This window comes from Pomacea canaliculata, linkage group LG3 (assembly GCF_003073045.1).
Source record: "Pomacea canaliculata isolate SZHN2017 linkage group LG3, ASM307304v1, whole genome shotgun sequence".
NCBI lineage: Eukaryota > Metazoa > Mollusca > Gastropoda > Architaenioglossa > Ampullariidae > Pomacea > Pomacea canaliculata.
Genome location: NC_037592.1, coordinates 40,598,402 through 40,619,534, shown reverse-complemented (window position 1 = coordinate 40,619,534; position 21,133 = coordinate 40,598,402). Strand labels below are relative to the sequence as shown.

Below are 21,133 nucleotides of genomic sequence, written 5' to 3'. Positions count from 1 at the left end.
GGGACGTTTTTTATTCCATTTCCAAAGCCTGGTAAGACCACTGACAACATGACCCATTCAGTGGGAAAGACAACAGGGCAAGTTCAAGACTGAGAAAGCAAAGCGCCTGCAGTTTTTATGTGGGCGATCTTATTTCCAAAATGTGGAGAAAATAACCAGGAGCACATATATCTGCTCTCTGCATTTTCGTGGTAGAAAAGGCCCAACATCTGAGAGCGACGAAGCAATATTAGCGACGCTTACAGACGAGGAAACAAAAGCGACAGGGAGGTGACAGGGAGGCTCCAGCGCAACGTGGCGACCAACCTGCACATTATCAACGGGACAAATGAGAAGAAAACTGGTCCATCTAGGCGTTTTACCCTAAAAGAGGAACTGTTCATTACACTTCTGAGGCTGCGAAAAGGACTTTCACTGAAAATGATTGCCTACATGTTTGACACATCTGAATCGTTTGAGAGCAAATTGTTATCAGTTTATGTTCCTACACTTCAAGTCTGTGAATGTCCCTATATTCCCAACAAAGGATATAGATAAAACATCTTTACCAAGAGTGTTTAGACAGTTTAAAAATGTCAGATACTCTGTAGACTGCACACAATTCTTTTGTCAGACACCCAGGATTATGAGCAGCAAGGCAATGTGTATTACTCTTACAAGCACCACACCACAATGAAAGGAGTGATTGCAGTCACACCTAAAGGTGCTGTATGTTTTGTTGATATATTTGAGAAATGTGGCATTCTACAACACATTGAACAAGGAGATGTTTTGCTTGTGGACAAAGGGTTTAAAGTGTAGGATTTGCTTTTGTCGAGACCGGCTACTATAAAAATCCCTGCATTTCTAGGTAAGCGTGCTAGCCTGTCTGCAGAACAGGAGATGGATACAAGGAGGGTATCCAAGGCACGAATTCATGTAGAACGCTTTAATGAAAGACTGAAAAAGTTCATGCTTCTCAGTAGAACTATCCCCCTGAGCCTCAGTTGTGTTGCTTCCCAAACGGTTTTTCTTGGATGCTGTTTGGTAAATTTTCAGAGTAGCTTATGTATTTAAAAGCAAGTGAAATGCTAATGTACCACATAGATTGGTCAAAGATAGAAATGTGGGAGTATTTTTACCAAAAACAGACTGAAAAGAATTTTTGGTGTTAAACTGATGGTCAACCTATCAATTCATTCAGGGGCATATGACAGAAAAGTATTGTAAATAAATCTGTAAAGTAATTAATATTATAGGTTACAAGTACTGTTCTGCTTCATAGTAAACAAAGAGAAAAATAAAAAATCAAAACCGCATTTTTACACGTTCACGTTTTGTTTTTTTGAACAATAAACTGCACAGCAACGCATTCGCTGCAAACGCTGGTGTAGTATATATAGAGAATATATTTGTCCGCTTTGCATTCCCAGAAGCCCTTGCGCGGCTAGCTCGTGACGTCATCTGTGGAAAGCGCCATCCCAAACAAATTTTGGGCTGTTGCTCTGGGTTCAATTTTCTTGCAAAATAAAGTCTTCCTGAAGATTATTTTCCCACACCTAACGAATGTAAGCAATCAAATAATAGTCACCTGCTGACAGTAGCTTCATCTAACTGCAAAGCAAAATTTTGGCTTTTTATACGACTGATCAACTAATGAGACACGTCTTCAGATATCTCAGTTATTCTCCGTGAACCGTGTCATTTGACAAAGGAATGGCTTGCACTTGCGTAGCAGCATCTTCTCCTATCATGGTCCGTACAATGTCCATTGCTGCAGGCAGTATTAATGACTCTCCGATCGTATGTGCTTTTTTGTTTTGAGCAATGCGATAGGAAACTTGATACGAGGCCATCAATGCTTTCTTAGGAATTGATGTTTGTGAGACAATTTTTTTTTGTCTCTTTTGTATTCTTGCAATTTTCGTTCAAAACATTCGAGAGGTTTGCAAGCTAACTCTGCATGCCGAGTTTCCAAATGGCGCCGTAGTTTGTTTGGCTTCATACTCTCTGGAGCTAATATTGCGAGGCAAACAACACACTGTGGCCGTTCTTGACCATCAACCATAATGTTTGCAAAATCAATTTTCAAGTATTCATTGTCATACTTTCTTACTGTCGTATCAGACCTTTCTGGTTTTTCATCGGCTCCAGCACCCAAAACTTGCACATCGCTCGTTTCTTCACTTTTTCTTTTAAAAAAACCACCGCAATCAGTTCCTTTTCGCAGCACAAATTTATCCATGGCTATCTTCTTCAGAACAAACACGTGTACTTCGCCTCCAAAATTTGGATTACAACTGCTGTCTTTATCCAGTCGCAGCGGAACGTTCCAGAAACTGTCTTTCCTCTGTTCCCACGGCCTGGTTACGTAACTTAGCCTCGACCTTTCCTTCCACCCCCCCCCTCCACACCTGGGGTCAAAGGCCAGTCTTCTTAGCCTTGTGTCCACATGTGGAGTGTGACTGTGTTTGAGAGCGTGTGTATATGTGTGTGCATGTGTGTGTACGTACGCGGCGACGGACGTGTGTGAAGCTGCATGCATTTGCATGTGCATGTGAACGCGTGTGATGACCGCGTGTGCATATGCGAGTGTGTACGTGCGTGAGTGCTAAAGGTGCGCCTTCAGCCCCCACCCCGCACTGTCTGGTCATGGCCTTCTGTCAGGGACCTAGAGTACTAGGACTGAGCACGTGCGAGGGCGAAAGGGTGTGAATGATGGACGTTTACTGAATGCGTGCCTTTTAGATGTTTAAAAAAAAAGAGAGGTGTGTGACTGGAGAGGGAGAGGGGAGTCAGCGATGGGAGATTGGGGGAGAGTGAGGGCAAAAGGCGAGAGGAGGGAGACTGGAGGCTTAATTGTTGAGAGGGGGATTGTGTTTTGAGTTTTGGAAGTGAGAAGTCACTGCATGCCGAGACGGTGTACTTGAATAGGGAGAAGAGATTTGGAGTTTCAACCCTCTCACCACTCGGTTACACAATGTAAGCTAATTTCACTAATATCGGTATAAGAAACTTTTGAAAAATGACCACCTTCGCGACCCCCTTGTAGGCACGTCGCGCCCCCCCCCCCCCAGGGGGGCGCGCCCCACAGTTTGAGAACCGCTGCTCTACGGGGTATAGAGATACTAATACTATATCCATACATATACACACATTTTATAAATAGTATCTACTCCTCACATACACACATAGCAAAGCGTATTTAATCTGAAGAATAGTTGTAACCAAAGTTTAACTAGAAAAGCAACATATATAAGAGTACCGAATTCAGTGGTTCCCAAACTCTTCGTCGGGAAGGGTTTCGGGGGGAGGGGAGTTGTTGCCAGGGGTTAGCAATAATTACTTGAAAGTTTTAAAATCAATGCCGTTAAATCGAAACGTTCATTTAGTTTAAATTTTAATTGTAATAATTGTAATCATAGAATTTATTTGCAGCAATAATTATTATTTGCGTAACGGCATAAATTGCCATTCACTTATTTCTCTCGCCAGGAACTCGCATTTACCGACTGACCGATGTGTAAATCTTTTTCGATCGGAAGCTGAATGACATTTTTTTCCATTTTTCTTAACAAAATAAAAATAGTGGCTGGACAATATTAGAGAAATTGGTATTTGTTAAAATGAAAAGTAAACACTCGGAAGACTATCAGAAATTTGGCTTTCCCATTGAGATCAGCAATGACAAAAAGAAGTCACATGTCAGTCAGTCACGTGACCGCCACCTGTGGCTGGGGGGATCATATGGATAGATGCGGCAGCTGACTGTGCCGCTACTCTTGCATTTTTTCAAGGAAGTGTCTCTCTCTCCCCACCAGCCCAAATCAATGGACAGCAGGCACAGAGGGCTGCCAGTGTTAAATACCTTGATACAGTGATAGACGGAAGGCGAAAACCTGACTACCAGAGGTCCTTCGAACAAGCAGCCATCACCAACCTGAACAAGAGGCACAAGGATTCGTAGGGTTGCCATACTACCTGGCATCCTTTTAGAAATATTCACATGTATATGTGAGAAGGTGTAGGTGTGATGTGTGTTGAATGTCTTGTAGGGGTATGTATGTCTGACTGTTATGTTCGTATATAGAGATATGATTATATTATGGTTGTATGTGTGTAGTGGTTGCGAGTAGAAAAAAAATTATTGTCTTGAACAGACAATAAAGATTTATTTGATTTGATTGGGTAAAGTTAATTTTTGGGGAGCCAGTGAGAGCAAGATGCAACAAATACATATTTGCAATAACACTATTCAGAGACGGATGGTAGATAGGAAGACGTGAAGGAGCAGGTCCTGAACAAAATTAAACAATCTCTGTTTCTTACAATTTGAATAATCCAAGGAGATTACATCATGCTGCTCATCTACTTGTCTTCGTAAAATGCATTTATGCACATGACAGTGAAACAAAGTTTCTGCTTTTATTTTAGTTGTTTTTTAGTGCACTAGAAACTTTTATTAAAGGTGAAATCTTTTACAGTGAATAAATACCTTTTCTGAAATACGTCTGTGGGATTTGTACAGATGGAGCACCAGCTATACTAGGGACGAAGTCTGCCTTTCTGACAAAATTGAAAATGGCATTCACTTCATGATTCACCGAGATTTTCTTGCCGGTAAGATTCTTCTCGCTCCTCTTCAAGGAAAGAGCTGGACATGGGGTCACCTAGAGCGGGTCTCAGCCGATCGACATCGGTGGCGGACTCTGGATGAGGCCTTGTGTGCAACCTGATGCACGAAGAGGAATAGATAGTGTGTGTGAGTATCGCCTGGATGCAAGTTTTTCTCCTAAAGATTGTGCTTTGCCCATGTTTGTTCCTTTTGCTCATATTTTACACTTGCTGACATCTTATAATGAAATAATATTTTTTGTGACTAGCACACATTCCGCATGCTTAAATTCCCCATTGGGAGAAATAAAGTTTATCATTGCCATTGTCATACCTCTATATCAGCGGTTCTCAACCTTTTATTAGTGACGTCCCCCGAACAAAGGTACGTCCGCGCCCCCCATAGCCACACAATGTAAACTAATTTCACTAATACCGGTATAAGAAACGTTATAAAAATGACCATCTTCGCGCCCCCCTTGTAAGCACGTCGCACCCCCCCCCCCAAGGGGGTCGCGCCCCACCATTTGAGAACCACGGCTCTATATGGTCGGTAGTTTGTGCTCCACAATGACCATAAACCCGTTATCTTTCAAGATCCACACCCTATAAAAACTTACTTATTATATCTTAGGCGATGGCCTTGCAAGTGTTTAAATTTTAAGTAAGATCGATTAAAGGGACCCAAAACCGAGTAGCATATGCATTGTCATAATCGTGAATCAATCAACAAATCCAATAACACATTATATAAGGGGAGAATATTCTCTCACCGTTTTTAATTAAGAGAGGAGGAATGTTAAGGAATCTCTGAAAATACTTAAGGAGTATTTTATGAAATGGCACTGTTGTTTAATGATTACTTAATTAAGTTAGTGTCACTAAATGTTATTTTTATCTGAGATGTTTTCTAAGTAATTTTTATAAAAGCACATAGAAGACTTGTAAAAACTATTTTTGTTTAATATAGAAATGTTACCATTCTACCAGGTGTCTGGTCAACAGACATTTACTTTTTCTGCTCTCTTGGTAAATGTGGAAAAAGATAAAACCATTCGACATGAAGACATTGAAAGTGTCTTCCAACAGTTTATTGCGTGTACAGATTTCCATTTTAAGACAGATTTAATCCATGCAACTTAAACTAGCATGCTACTTCGCTGAGAATTACTGCAGTTACTCTGAGTAAAAATACTGAGTCCTTAATTGCTTGTGTACATGAACAAGAACGCAGAAATGTTAAGGATAACCTAACAACTTATGAAATGCTCTGGAAATGATTTGTGTATGATTGTTGTCTTTATTTTAGGTTTATAGTTGCCTTCAAACATGTGATTTTTGCGTTTACTGCTAGTGTGTACGCTGGTTCAGCTATGGTCACAACCTTGCAGTGAGTCAGCAAGCCTGTCATTCAGGAGATCGCAAAGAATTCCAAAGAATCAAAATAGATATCAATATTTTGGTGGTATGAATGTCAGGAAATTGACTGCTCGCTAATTACAGACTTGTAACTAATCTGACAATCGTCAAGTACAATTGATGATTACGTTTTGAAGAAAAATGTTAGTCTTTACTGTACCTTTAATGTTTCTGACCACCTTTCCCAGCCCTTGAAATAGTGTTTCATGACCATCTTCTTCTTCCTCATGTGAAGTCGCACTTTCACGACGTTCACTTTGTTTGACTGTAGACGACTCTTGTCTCAGGTCTTCTAGTGCCGCTGTAAGAGCCGCATACTGAGCTAAGGGAATGCGTTTCTGGAAACTTTTGATGAGAAGATCTGGCGTCAGGCGGCGAAGTAGTGGCAGGGAAGTGAAACCTTCTTTCCTCAGAAGTTTGACTGTGTCTGGGGTGAGGTCTGCACTTTGAGCCCAGTTATCTATTTCTGTGATTAAAAATAATTTAATTTTTTTATTTACTGCTCCACTATAACCTCTTTGGGGCTAAGAAGTGGTAACTGATCACTATACCCATCCGTGTAGCTCAGCGTTCTTCTCCCAAATGATCCAGCTGCTGTGAGAACCAGATGACTTAAAGAGTTAGGAACAATAAAACAGACAAACCTCGCACCTCAAGTGCCATTCTCTTTATAGTTTTGACAGAACATGGGGGATTCTACCATATTAACAAGTAGAATAGAATATAAGGATCAATATATCAGTAACTAATTCCGTTTAATTCGAAGAATCTATCTGAGTATCAAGCATCAACATTTCATCTATTATGATCAAATATTTCTACTGAATAAACACTGGGAAAACAAAGCTCTATATCTGAAGAATGCAGACATATAAACACATACTGACTCATGTGCAATACTCCTATATTTACATATTCTTACCTCCATAACGGCCTAAATTAATACACAACCATGCACAATTATTTTCAACTTAAGTATGCTGAAAATTATTTTCTATTTCACTGGCTCCTTAACTATTAAACTTTGAACCGTATTTTAAATAGTTTTATGTGCTAGCTCATTAAGCTTTTGTGAGACTTGTACGGTACTAAGATCAGCTTCACTTCTATGACTGTTTACATGTTAAAAAGGAACAAATAGCTTTAATAATAATTTTTTTTACCACAATATCAGAAATAAAAGAGCTTATATACCTTCCAATTTTACTGAAAATGAAAAAGACGGATTTGCCTCAATTTTCTTTTGATCTTTCAGATCCTCCTTTGATCCTTTTTTTTCTTCAAGCGGTATCTCTGTTCCTTGAATCTCTTTCCCGGCTTCCTCGACCTCAATTTGCTTGTACGTTTCCACATATCTTCGGAATTCGTCTCGTTCTTGCTTCATTTTATTACGTATTTCCTTCTCTTTCTCCTGCAGTAGTGTAGCCATGTATTCTTCTTTATTAATTATCTCCTGGAGCTCATGTACGTTATACATTCTCTCGGCTTCTATGTTATATTCCTTCTTCTTAAAGTCTCTCTTTTCCTTTTCCACTTTCTCCATGGTTACCCTGGCCTTTTCCTCCACCTCTTTCACATAAGTTTTTCTCATAAATTCCGCTTTGACTATCAGAAGTTTTCTCTCTAGCTCCTTCTCTATCTTCTCACCGATATAGGAATACTTAGGACACTTGTAAGGTTGACCACCGTGGGCCTCACTCAGTTTGCACACCTCCTGCAGCAGACGGTCCACCTGCGGTTGTTTGTCGTCAGCCATGTTGTCAAACACCACGTAGCGGTGGCCGCACTCTTGCAGGACCTTTCGAAGGCTCTCGGGTGACATTTTGAAAAGGTCCTCTATTTTCTTATTCCCCTGTTTTAGCAAGTCACCCCCTGTGAAAATGATAATGGTATACTCAGTGATCCTGTCGTCAAAGAGACGTTTGACTCTATTGTACAAGCTGTCATCTTCCTCCGTGTATCTGCGCATCCCGATGACGTACAAAATGGCCGTGGGACCCGGATACATACCAGCAACAGCCTGAATAACATTCTCAGCGATATCTTCTTCTGATATCTTCGTCCCACCCAGACTCGGAAGTTCAATAATCTGCAAAAGAATACAATTTTATAAAGATTCGTTAGAGACATCAACACGGTACTAAAACAGCAAAGTCTGTATCTCATCTTAACAAACCTATCTCATGTCTAATATCTACATTTCAAAATATAACGATTAATAAAGAAGGAACAAAATGTTTTAAAATGTTGAGCTACGACATATTTTTTACCCCGCTTATATTTTCTGTATCAAGTGCTAATATCATCATAAGACTGCAAATGTTGTTGTCATTATCATCCTCAGTACAAACAGTAACAACACGAACAACCTCAACAGCTTGTGTGGGTAGCTTACCTCTACTACAGTACCGCTGCGTTCTGCAGACTGGTATCCACTGGTATCACGACTGAAGTAGTCTTCACTAAGAATGTTTCCTTTTCCAAGAATACTGTTTATGGTTGTGGTTTTACCACTGCTAGTGTTACCAACAACAAGAAGTCGCAGACTGCCACTTGCCATTGATGTTTAAACACCAGAGGAAATACTCAGCTTTCACTGGTGAAGGTCTGCACAGCAACGCCGCTAATAATTAAAAAAACAGTTATTGGACAACTGGTAAGAATATAGCATATATGCTTTCTAACATCGTGAAAGAAACCCTAATGACCATCCGTTTTCATCAGTGGGAGGCCTCTAAGCACACTGCTCTTTGTGAACAACATTGATCTGATGGTGGGCACCAACAGAAAACTACAAAGACCTTACCAAGAGACTCAAATACAGTCAAACTGCGACTCCTAGACTATAACAAAATCATCTATTTACCAGGTTTTACAAAGAACAAAAATAATATCAAAATAAACAACTGAAGCAGACTCAGTAAGTACTCTAATCTGATACACTTCAAAAGGTTAAAAAGATGAACAATTTCTATTTTATGATACAAAATTTCGCAACTCATAATTTGTATTATATTTCTTTTTGCTGTAGCAAAAGAGGATAAGTTGTAAATTTTCAGGTGATCTAACAAGACTAACATAATGAAATTATTTTTTTAAGATCTTTAAAGTTATTATCGTGATATTGTGATAAATGGAAAGAAGTTTTAATTCGACTTTTACAAAGTGCACAAAGTGTGGTGTGCCGTTTGAAGCATCGACAATATTGAAGCGCAAGCTCAAATTACTTTTAAAATAATAATAATAATAATAATAATAATAATAATAATAATAATAATAATAATAATAATCGAACACGACTTGTAAAATTTGCTGAAAGGTAACCTGAAATAGGTAATGGCTTGCTTACTGTTGGCTAACTCACCCTTGTTGAACTTGGCATGAAATGCATATGAAAAAGCAATTATTGTGCGCTAAAATACTAAAATTATACCTCATTGCAAGATAGCATCATTATTCACTTAATTATATTTACGTATTTACACTGAACTTGACATTTGTAATAATAATGTTTAATTCCAGTCAGAATTTGTGTACCATTTTGGTCACTTTTTTTGTTTACAAAATTTATCTCAAAAAAAATCAATCAATTCAAACTTTACCTACCATGATTCTACTTTTCCAGCAGAGCCTAACAGACAAAAAACAACAACAAAAAAACCCGAAGATGAAATTATTTCTCACAATGGCTTGAGATTTGCTGTCATTTGCATCCCTGTGACAAAATGGAGTACTTGAAAACTCAAGCATTTAGGACTGTTGCACGTTCTTTCAGCAAATACTGTCTATTGCCTTGGGCTGACAGGTCATAGGTATTTGTAGACCAGGTCAAGGACTTTACGAAACAGCGATCAAATAATTTTTCCCCATCAAAACGTACAAAAATATCAAGTCAGTTATATAAAATATAACACTAGAAATTCGATCTCCACATACTCCGTTACACGTCCCGGTATATTGATATATAATACATACTGTTCCACCCACCCACCCACGTACGCGTATTTATCTCAAGGAATGGTGTTTTGACACAAGCGTCAATATTTATCAGTACTTACAGTCAGGTTGAGAACACAGTCGTCGTTGAAACAAAGGTCCAGAAGGCGAGGTGTAAGCTCAAACTCGACGAAAAGAACAATATTCTCCAAATCTCGCCAAGAAGTGCCGATGAATCACATTAGGATCGCTTTCGTTTTCAACATGTAGGAACGATGGCGGGCACGGGTGGATGCACGTTTCGGGAACCCCTGACAGCACCGAGAAAAGGTTAGCTCCCTGAATTTCCCTTGCGGCAATCAAAGATGAACACAGACCGTGGTGCGCTGTAGGGTCCCGTTGTTAAGCGGCACTATGGCGTCACAACAAGGGGATGGCATTTATTTCCCCAACTGTGACCTGTAATTTGTATGTTGCCTATCAACACTTATTTTGATTTTCTATTCCATTCATACTCCTTTTCTATAATCCTCCGTCAAAGCATGACGGTTACTCAAACATTCGTGGGCTTTTACATCGTTTACACGAGCTGTAGTCACAGTTGCCAGATCACTGAAGAACAGTACTTCAACTGAAAGTACTTCAATTTAATAAAGTTCAACACTCATCAACTGAAATAAAAGAATTTACTCAATACACATAAATAGAACACTTACCTCAGATCGGAGAGGTAGTATACACATAGCAGGGTCCTTGGGTACAGCTAACTCCAGTAGGTCGATCGGACTCTTCTTATCTCACATCCTTTGTTGTGGATGAAAATAAAATGCTTCCCTTCATGCGCTTTATCAGTCACGCAATCCGCCTTCCTTATCCTTCCGTACTCACTAAAGTACCGTCTCAAGCAAGGTCGATCCGTGACAGTCCTCTATATGACATTTTTAAACATTTTATTATATAGTACCCTTTTCTTGCTTTTAAGGAACGTTATGAATTTTTCAACATATAAGAGAAATAAAATAAATGTAGAAGAAACAAGCTCAAAAAAATAGACATGTCTGATACTAGACCTACAGGGTGGTCAATTTCACTTTATTTGAGCACATATTTACGTTGTAGTAATTATTGAAACTACTTCACTTTTCCTTTGGCATAAAACGAATGTCTTTAAACAATAAGTTTAGTAAGATAAGGTGTATTATTGAAATGCAAGAGAAAAGGAGAATGATAGTAATACTTCCATAAAAAGGAATGGAAGCAGATGACATCGTATATTACATTCTTTGACTTAATAGGAGAAAAGCAGCGGTGATGATGGAATATCTCGAACAGGAGAAACACTTCCAATATTTAAGCAATTATAAACTAAAAATGTTTTTCTTTTTAATCCCACTGCTGTACGGGAGATCTGACTCCCACACCTATGCGTGCATATTAGTTGCATATATTATTTGTATAATTGTGTCTTACTCTTCCTTTCAATTTCCAGTCCTTACATTATTTCTTTTGCCTTTCTCTTTCCCTGTTTCTTCTTCTTTTGCTGTCATACTCTCTAAATATACTTAACGTTTATTTATTATGAAGTATAAATATTCGTTCTGAAAATGCAAAGTGAAAACGAAACTGAGATTGATGTAATGTGCGCCTCGAGAAAGAGAATCATAACACTAAACTTTACAAAATAAAAATGAAACGTTAAAAACATCAGTATAGAATTTGTAAACAGATCGGTAATATTATCGGAATTGGATTGTTGTCTCACGTATACTTTATCGGATCATTAAACCGTTTACCTTGGTTATAATTCCATTTCCAATGAGTTATCTGCCCGTTATAACATGTAGAACAATTAAATACACAAAGAGTTGTAATACATCATTCTGACAACTGAAATTCACTAGCAGGTGGCAGTCGTTACAGTAGGTGCGAGAACTCAAACCATCTAATCATATTGTCAAACACGTTTAAACAAAGCACACACCACCAGTTTTGCAACTAGGTTTCTTTAAGCAGACACAGGGAGGATTTATCCATTAGTTTAAGGAGAGCGACTTGAAGCCTTCCCGGCATGCAGTGAACCAGAGGTGATCAGTAAAATTGTGTGTGTGTGTTAAGGGAACCGATACGTAATTTAAATACATTACTGCAAAAACATTCGTACCTTGGGACACAGTCAGAGGTGACTTCAGTTTGCTTCGAACCACTGAGCGACAACACAGCCGCCATTGCATGAGTTATAAATAGCGAGTGTTGGAGAAACTAGGTTTGTGTCTATTTTTATAATCTACACATGAGGTCAAGTAAGCAGACGTGTGGTTGTCAGCCGATCTAGGAAGTAAACAAAGTCTCCTGTAGGTACCCAAGTAATGAAAAGCGAGAAAGACCAGTTGTAATAACCAACACAGAACAAGCGCTGGTAAGTCAGTATAGCATCTTGTATATAAATAAGTACTTATTCACAAACATTGTAAGTACAAGGACAGATTGTGTACACATAATTGCTGGCTAAACTCTTGCACAATTCCTGTCTTCCCAAATGTAAAGCCCGGGCTTGTTCTGTAAATTTGTTGCATTTTAATTGATAGCAAAAATAACTAATGAAATGATGAAGCAGAAATATTCTGTTGCTTCATTCTATGGTACTAAAGAAATTTACTAGAAAAGTAGTCAGTCATAAGACCACCATGGTCTTTCAGTTTAGAAGCAAAGGCGTTGATATAAATATTGTAGGGCACACTGTCCTTTGCCGAGGCAGCCACCGCCCGGTGTGACCTCAATACACAAACACATTGCTAAGGTAGTCACGTGATGTGTTGTTCAGCTGGCTGTGCGAACGTTAGTATCACAATATCACCGTGGTAGTCATCAAGCGTATCGATCATTTGCTCCTAAACTATAACACCCGGCAAATTAATGCTCTAGAGTGAAGTAGACCTTAATCTTATTTTCATTCTATTATTTGCAAAGATTAGTATTTCGTGAAATCAAAAAAGAATTAGAAAAATGTTGAGCTTACACTACAGTGACAGAAAAATATCTTTATGTTTTATTTCAAATGGGAATAATAAAATATTTAGTCAGAAACAATTTGTATGTCATGTTAAGAAGAAAGCAGTACATCCAATAATTTCATCTTTTCTACCATTCAAACTCAACGCCAAAATTGTTCTGGTCGGCACTGATTTACTATTGTTCCTCGTATTGCCCTCATCAGCTGCAAAGTGTAACGTCTTAGCGTTATTTTGAGTAACTAGTCACTTGTGAATTCCTCCACTGATCTATGCTTTACCTAATTCTGTTGTTACATCTCACGCTTAGAGTTGTATGATAGCAATTCGACAATATTAAAATTGTGAGTTCTCAGCTTACCCATTGCAAACATACCTTTAAAGACGAGCCTGAATTGTTTGCGTTTTTCTGACATCAGTAGATACAGGTGATATAAAACTAACCTGCACATTTCAGCCTCCAAAACCCATCCATTAATTAATGATCCGCTACGATTCGTATTTGCGATCAACGAGCGCTGATGACAGTGTACTACGTCACGTTGTCACCACATTGCCAGCCGTCAACACCAATCACAGAGAGAGAGAATGAGCGCAGTTCATTATTCGGAGGATGACAGAGTACATTTTTCGTGGTTGTGAAAAACTGTTACTTTACCACGAGAAATGCAGACTTTCAACGTTCGAATAACCCGACCTGTCGCTGTGTTTGGTGTTGACTGGTGGCAATGTTGTGAACTTTCCAAAGCATACCACATAAATTCAAACTTTAGCAATTGACAAAAAGGTGTCTGCGCGTGGCAGTTAGTTCGGAAAAGATAGACATATATATATATATACACATGCATGCAGTTGACCTTTTTGAACACCTAACGCTGTCTTAAACTAAGTCCCTCTCATTTAATGTTGACTTTTTACTGTGACATAACAGATTACATCGGACTTAATTAAGACTCGCCTGCTACTGGCTCACAGAAACAACATGTGTGATAACGACGGTAAGAAATTTGTGTTTTTGTCTCACTTGGCAGTAGTTCCTTCATGTAAACCTCCATTTTAAACATAAGAAACATACAATTTGTTCATTTTTCTTTAAGCTTTAAGTGCTTCCATTAAGTGATTAACAAAGTTATGGGCTGGGGAAAGGTCAGTCAGTCTTTCACACCAAACTCCCCAATGACCTAAAACTCTCAGGGGACGACTTTTACCTTTACGCCTATTACAGGCTTTTGCAGCCGAAACACAGAACAATTGCAAGATAAAAATCAAGTAGCAAATGGACCAAAAGCAACATAAACAGTGTTTTCTTTTAAACACATGAAATGATTACCATTACAAGTGTAATTAAATTTCTGCAGTTTGTAACCGTTAGAAATCAAATGAGGCACCACATCAAGATCAATTGGAGTTCTATCAGTGCTAACAACTTTGTCGGGTAAAACAGCTGTACCCGTTCTGAAAGGATAAGATGAAAATTTTTTTATTATTTTACTGTTTTCAGCAATAATTATTGTGGGGGAATTCAGATTGGTTATCTCGAATTTGTCTCTATCCTTTTGTATGTAAATTTGCACGTGTGCACATGGATCATTTTGTAGGTGTCAGTTAGCTTTATCTACAAGGAGACGCAAATAACAAACATTCAATGAACTTTTCCCCCTCAAATCCCTACCATTTTGATCTGATTCGTGAAAACACAATATTTCAACCAGAATAAAGCCTCGTAAGTCAGTGTAAACTACCAAAACATACTAGAGCTAATATATATATATGTGTGTGTTTTACTTTTAAGCGGTCTGTTTTAACGGATTTAAAATTCATTAAATGTTCCCACTTTCATGACTAACGAATAACTAAAACCAAAAATATCACTAATTTTATACTTGATTTTACTTTACATGCAAGTTCTCGTTGTGTTTACAACCCCATTTTGCAGTTGTTCACAGGATGCCAATGGCGCTTTTTAATGTCCTAATACTAATCATGCTTTTAATAACAGTGTAAATGGGGAGAACAAAACATTATCACAGGCATCTCAGTTATTTTGCATTTCTACATGCCCTGTTAACATGTAGGTCTTAGATTCTGTCACTGGTTCGAATAATTTCTCTGCCTCATATATTTTATTCAGCATACACTTCATTTTCTGCCAACAACTTGTAAAATTTGCTTTACCTCATGTGTAGGAATTTCACAGTATGTACATAGCTCTTGTCTTTGTGTCTCCTGCATAATCTGCTTTGCCTCCTGATGATATTGCCTGGCGTGTACATTCATATTTTTATGTTTGTGATTTTGAAATGTCTTAAGTATAAGTATTTTCTTTTACCTAAATTTCTATTGTGTGTGACTTGAAAGTTGTGATTCCGACAGATATTTAAGCAAAACACAGAAGACATTTTTGATCTATATGTGACATGCAGTAATTCCATCCATTTTACATTAACTGCACATGATAATTAAAAAAATAATTCATTTTACAGTACTGAAAATGGTAAAAGATATCAAAATAAATATCTTTTGATGAGCCTGATCCATTTTCTGTAGTTTCCATTTTCCTGAAGAATCTTCATTTTTGTGCAGTATGCTCAGTCGAAGAAGATGTAGCAAAGACGAAAGAATTCCAGAAGACAGAAGAAGGCTTACAGCATAAGAGGAAAGATGAAGTGAAGAGAAGGGCACAGTTAGATATCCTGATGCAGCAGCTTTTGCACCAACAAATGAGTAAGAAGAAGAGAAGACTGGAAAAGGAAGCCTTCTTAAAAAAACTCGAAAAAGAATTGGAGCAGCAGATGAGAGAGATAACAGAAGTAAAGAAAAGGGAACGAACGAATATCAGAGAGAAGATGAAGAAGATGTTTCTTGAACAACTGAAAATAGAAGGACAGTTACAGTGTAAAGACACTTGCTGTAGCAAGCATTCTTCTGGGTTGCATCATGCAGGTCATCTGAGTGTATCATCGAGTTTCGAACACTCCATCCGTAAAAACAGAACCGACTCGGACAACAGCAAATCGTGTAAGTTCTTCTTCCACCACACCTCCCTACAAAATCCTCCTCAGTTTAGGAATGAACATCATTTCCACACCACCCGAAAAGCCACATTAACAAGCTTTAAAGATACGTTCATATTAAATATACCTGATAGCATGTGGTATAATGCCTCTCACCATCCGCATAACTTTTCATTGTTTACTCATATAAGGACTAGATGTACAATGTAGTCCATATTCATAGAATGCATTTTAGAATTATAGAATGGATTCTTTAGTTATGTAATTAATTTTATAATTGTAAAACGAATTGCATAGCTATTTAGAGAAAATATGAAATGTAACATTGGGGCGACCCATACTATAATGGCCTAGGCCGACTGGGTCACAGCCGTGCGGCTAACATTGGCCAGGTCACACGGGGTCAAATACCCTGTTATAGCGCCGACGCCCATCCGTCGGCACCAACCACAAATGGCTACAGCATTTAATTCATAAAACACCTATTAAACACGAAGGGTGTAATGTAAACACCACCGACTCTACTGCCACAGAGAAATCTGACAGACCCACTCGCTATCTATCAACACTGTGCGAGGGCCGTTGAGTACTGAACACTCAAAAGGTCACAGATCTGGGTCACAGAGTACCATTAGTTTGCTTCGTACAAGGCAAGATGGCCACACTCGTAGGACACCAGGAACCTCTACTTTTAAAAGTCAAGTGACGTAAGCTGGTCTTTGGCCATGTGACCCAGCAAGACACCCTGCGGCTCTTACTGAGGAAGGATAATGCTCGAGAGCTCCACATGTGGCATAGGTCTTTGAAAGAATGCATGGCCTCGTTGATGCGGCTTTTGATGTTATGATCCTTCGCACGTTGTTGCTCTAAGAGAGGTCTCCTTTCTTTGGTAACTTGACCAGGTGACCTAGTTTCCAGTCTGTTGATACTTGCTCTTGTTCCCAGATCTTGTATAGAAGGGGCTGTAAAATTGTTGCTGTTGTTTCTGGGTTTGCCCTTAATGCTTCTGGGGGTATGCCATCCAGGCCTGCTGCTTTGCCACTTTTCCCATCCAACGGTCTCTTTGTCCTGCATCGTTTGTTATGGTCTTGCCGACTTTGTCTTTCGCTGGTTTGTTTTGGTTGATGTTCCTGCCTGACAGAGTTCGTGTTATTTTGTATAGTCGCTTCATGTTTCCCTGTCTAGCTGCTGTCTCTGCTTCCTCTGTGAGTTCATGGGTGAAGCATCTCTTGTCCTCTCCGACAGACCTCTTCACATGGAGGCTGGCTTCCCAATATTTAGCTCTGAGATCTTCCTTTTCTTGTTGATCTTCACACTGGTTGAGCTGTTTTAGTATTTTCTTGATTCAATCTTTGCCCTGGTCTCTAGGGTCATCCATTCCTTGTGTTTTCTTTCCCTCTTCTCTAGAACATCTGTACAGGTTGTCTTCCAAATGATCTTGAGTGTTGACCAGTATTATTGCACTGATTCTCTTTTCAGTCCTGAAAGGGCCTCATAATTATTCTTGGTTTCACAGTTATAAATTTCCCTTGTTTCCTTGTTCTTGAGGTATGCAGTATTGAACTTGGTGGGGTCAGCCTGCTGGATCAATGAAGGACTTCAGCTTAATCTTGAAGACTGCCACTAGGAAACAGCATCTGCGCCTCTCCTCGGACATCTTGAATACTCCTTCTCCTCTTTCGAGCAACTGTTATATAGTTAATCATTGCAACTCCAAGTTGTCTTGTGTATATTTTTGTGTGGGAACACAGTTCCACCTATGACATGGTTATTGAAAACGCAGAAGTCTGTGAAGAGCTCCCCGTTTTCGTTGCAGGTGCCGACGCCATGTCTTCCCATGCTCAGTTCCCTGCTGGTGTTACCATTTCCCACTTTGGCATTTAGGTCTCCCATGATCGTCAGATCTTTTCTTGGTGTGTGGTCAAGCAGAGACTGCAGGGAGCTGTAGAAAATTGTTTTCCTCTTCTTCTGCTGCATTTGTTGGTGCATAGTATTGAATGGCGGTGATCTTGCAAGGGATGACAGGCTTATAATTATCAGAAACAAACACCATTATCTACCTACTTTCTTATATAAATTTTTTTATATTACTGTACAATTTACAATGCCAGAAAATTTCAAACCGTATTTACATTATAAACAATGGTACTTTTTAAAATTGACTTTATCGTTCTTTCAATTCATCGGCTTCAATATTTTTTCTTCGTTATATAATTAAAGATCGCTTCCTTCTTGTCGGAAAAAGCGGACGTGAAAAAGTTTCAACTGGAAGCACAATCCTAGGACACCACGCTTTCAACAATGAAGCAAACTTTCACTCGGTCACCAGCAGCTCCACACTAAAGAGTGGCATGAACAATGACACCCCCATCGAAGTAAGTATCGTAGTTACAAAGTACGTAGTTTTTTTTTTCGATTATGATTACATAAAACTACAAATCACAATTAGCCATTCACATGTTCTTTTTTTAAATGGCTTATTAGTATTTGACTACGGTAAAATGTAACAGAGATTGTTAATAGGAATTCATTCATATTAAGGTGTTTTTAGTTGTGACATTGAATAAGATTAAAAGTAAAACCTTAGTCTTTTTTCTCATTCGAATTCTTGTTAAAGTATTAAAATATCAACACTTTTTGTGTCAGTCAAGCAGTATTATTACTGTGACGAAGGAATGTTGTAAATATGGTTACAATGCATAAATCCCAGGCGCTGATGTTGTCCTCCATAGCTCGGGCGTCCATGAATCTCGGCCACCCTGATGCAATCCTGACTCCATTGTCTCTCAGAACGGCGTTTTCTCTTGCCAGCCTTGTCATCAAACATACACCTTTCACTGTTAGCTTAGGCTCTGGTGGTACAGCCACTGGAGCTTTGATGACGACCTCTGGAAGTCTCAACGTTTCGCTAGCGCTGCCGACCATGTGCTCATTTTAAATGACGACTTGCTGAGAAGTGCCTTCAGAAGTTCTTTAAATAAACTTCATACATTCACAAATATGACACTTTTGTTTGGCGATTCCTTCAGAAATGCGAAAAACTGGGAAAGTTTGCTGGACTTTGTGGTAATATCTTCGGGTGCCCCTACAGCCAGTCAGAGCTAGTGAACTAATGACAAACGTCAAATAAAATCAGTTAAATAAGATCTTTGTTTTATGTCACAATGCTCTCTTTTTTTAATATGCAGGTCATGGACTGCCCTGGTCTTTTCGACACCGGAAAGACGCACGAAGAGGTGGCGACAGAGGTGATTCAAGCAGTCGCCTGCATGCATCCGGGGTTTACGGCCATCTTGTACGTGATCATGATTAACCGTCGGTACACGGAAGAAGAAGCTGAAGTGTTTAACAGACTGAAGTCTCTCTTTGACCACCACGTGACTGAATATATAATCATCATCTTCTCACGAGGCGACGAGCTGACGAGAAGGAAAGAACAGATTGATGATGTCTTAATGAAGGCCCCTGACCTCCTCCATAAGGTTCTAGATGAGTGCGGCCACCGCTACGTGGTCTTCGACAACATGGCAGACGACAAACAACCGCAGGTGGACCAGCTGATGCAGGAGGTGTGCAAACTGAGGGAGGCGCATGGCGGCAAACCTTACACGTGTCCCAAGTACAGAGAGGTCGGCGAGAAGATGGAGAAGGAGGTGGCTAGGAGACTGAAAAAGGCGGAAGAGGAAAAGATCAGGACAAAAAAATACATAGAGAAACTTAAAGAGACGATGAAGCAAATGCAGGATCAGGCTGCTGTTGATAAACTAAAACTTAAGAATATGGAAGTGGCGAGAAATGAAGAGAAAATGAGGATGATCGACGAAATGGATCAACACCTGACATCTCTTGTGGAAGCCTTTCACCGACAGCAATACTTCGTTGAGCAGAGGCATCAGAAGGAATTGAGATTGTTACAAGCTAGGGAAAAACAACTGAGGAAGCAGATAACTGCGTTAGTAAAACAGAGAACATTAGAAATTGAGCCTATAGAAAAAGTACAGGAGCTAGTGGAAGTTTTATTTTTGCTTTTCATTCTGCTTGTATTTGAAATTGAACGACACTACAGACAAATTGTCGGTAGAAGGAGTACGGGAACTTCCTGTGTAATTATGTAATTTCAGGCAATCATGTTTCTGAAATAAAACATATTGTTAAGGTCTGATATTAGGTTTAATAAAGTCTTTAACCCAACTATAGTGTATTGCATATTTTAAAATATTTTTACTATGTTATATGAAATATATATATATACTGGCGATTTAAAAAAAAGAGTATACAGGATTATTACTCGTGCACATATTTCTTTGGTGAGATATACCTGAAAATATCGTACATTTGTATAATGATAAATCATGTTTCAGGATTGTTGATAATATTAAATAAATTCTTCATAACTGTATTGTAAGTAACATTTTATCTTTAATTCTCCTCTGAAACCATTTGTGACAGATTGCGTGATTCTGCTGCTTAGACTTGACTGTACAGATTTGTTAACGATATTTTTGTTATCAAATGATATTGTCATTCCTTTATTACTTCACATTACAATATATTAAGTTTAGATAAATTTCGCTGAGTATAAAATCTCCTATGTAAATATCTAATTCTAAGGTGCAAATAGATGTTTCAGACAGCGTATTTAATTTTAAGGAATTTGTTCTTTATCCAAACAACTTAGTGATACACCAAGAAACGAGCAGAAGTTTTGAAAGAAAGTTCTGAGTACCTGCTAAATGGACTCCAAGAATCACATGGACTATCAGCTAAACAAGTCTGGTTTCACAGTGATAACAATTCACATGTTTTTCAGAATTTCCTGAGATTATTGCTAAAATGCTGGTCATTGCCTGGCTACCATGTTGTTTGTTGGTTGTTTCCCTTTTGTTTAGTAAGTAAACTGTCCAAGGGCTTAAAGCATTAGTTTCGCATATATATTCTTTTGTATTGATTGATTTGTTTATTTCAGGGCGATTGCCCTGTCATTCATTGCGATTGAATGAAATAACACAAAGTTGCGATAACAATGTAACAAACAGTAGATGACAATTTACACTAGGTGACTAAAAAAAAGAAACTATGCAGTGACCATACATAATTTTCTAATCTTGAAATCATAGCAAGACTATTTCTAAAGTTAAATTAATAAAAAGATAGAGTGACAAA

The 21,133-nt window shown here is 38.6% G+C and overlaps 2 protein-coding genes across 5 annotated transcripts in view; one reads left to right on the top strand and one right to left on the bottom strand.

Moving 5' to 3' along the window:
• LOC112558747 overlaps positions 1–12,244 on the bottom strand; it is a 20,652-nt gene extending 8,408 nt beyond the window's left edge. Inside the window, exons 1-6 of one of the 4 annotated variants that reach the window (XM_025229386.1) lie at positions 12,110–12,244; positions 10,665–10,876; positions 10,071–10,407; positions 8,408–8,635; positions 7,207–8,101; positions 6,173–6,478 (exon numbers count right to left, since the gene is read on the bottom strand). In XM_025229386.1, coding sequence (XP_025085171.1) covers positions 6,173–6,478; positions 7,207–8,101; positions 8,408–8,572 — 1,366 coding nt within the window. In that variant the 5' untranslated portion in view covers positions 8,573–8,635; positions 10,071–10,407; positions 10,665–10,876; positions 12,110–12,244. Of the gene's footprint in view, positions 1–6,172; positions 6,479–7,206; positions 8,102–8,407; positions 8,636–10,070; positions 10,408–10,664; positions 10,877–11,741; positions 11,863–12,109 lie in introns of those variants that run through there. The other 3 variants (XM_025229387.1, XM_025229389.1, XM_025229388.1) reach the window with 3 other exon arrangements.
• On the top strand, positions 12,242–21,133 carry LOC112558751 (immune-associated nucleotide-binding protein 3-like). The gene is made up of 5 exons (XM_025229396.1): positions 12,242–12,364; positions 13,888–13,954; positions 15,540–15,974; positions 18,191–18,345; positions 19,159–21,133. The coding sequence occupies exons 2-5, from the start codon at positions 13,939–13,941 to the stop codon at positions 20,083–20,085; spliced, it is 1,533 nt and encodes a 510-aa protein (XP_025085181.1). The 5' UTR covers positions 12,242–12,364; positions 13,888–13,938; the 3' UTR covers positions 20,086–21,133.

Bases quoted from the DNA above. Each gene is read 5' to 3' on its own strand.
- LOC112558751 (XM_025229396.1), top strand. The intron at 15,975-18,190 runs GTAAGTTCTTCT...ATATAATTAAAG, and splicing joins CTCGGACAACAGCAAATCGT to ATCGCTTCCTTCTTGTCGGA. The intron at 18,346-19,158 runs GTAAGTATCGTA...TTTAATATGCAG, and splicing joins ACAATGACACCCCCATCGAA to GTCATGGACTGCCCTGGTCT.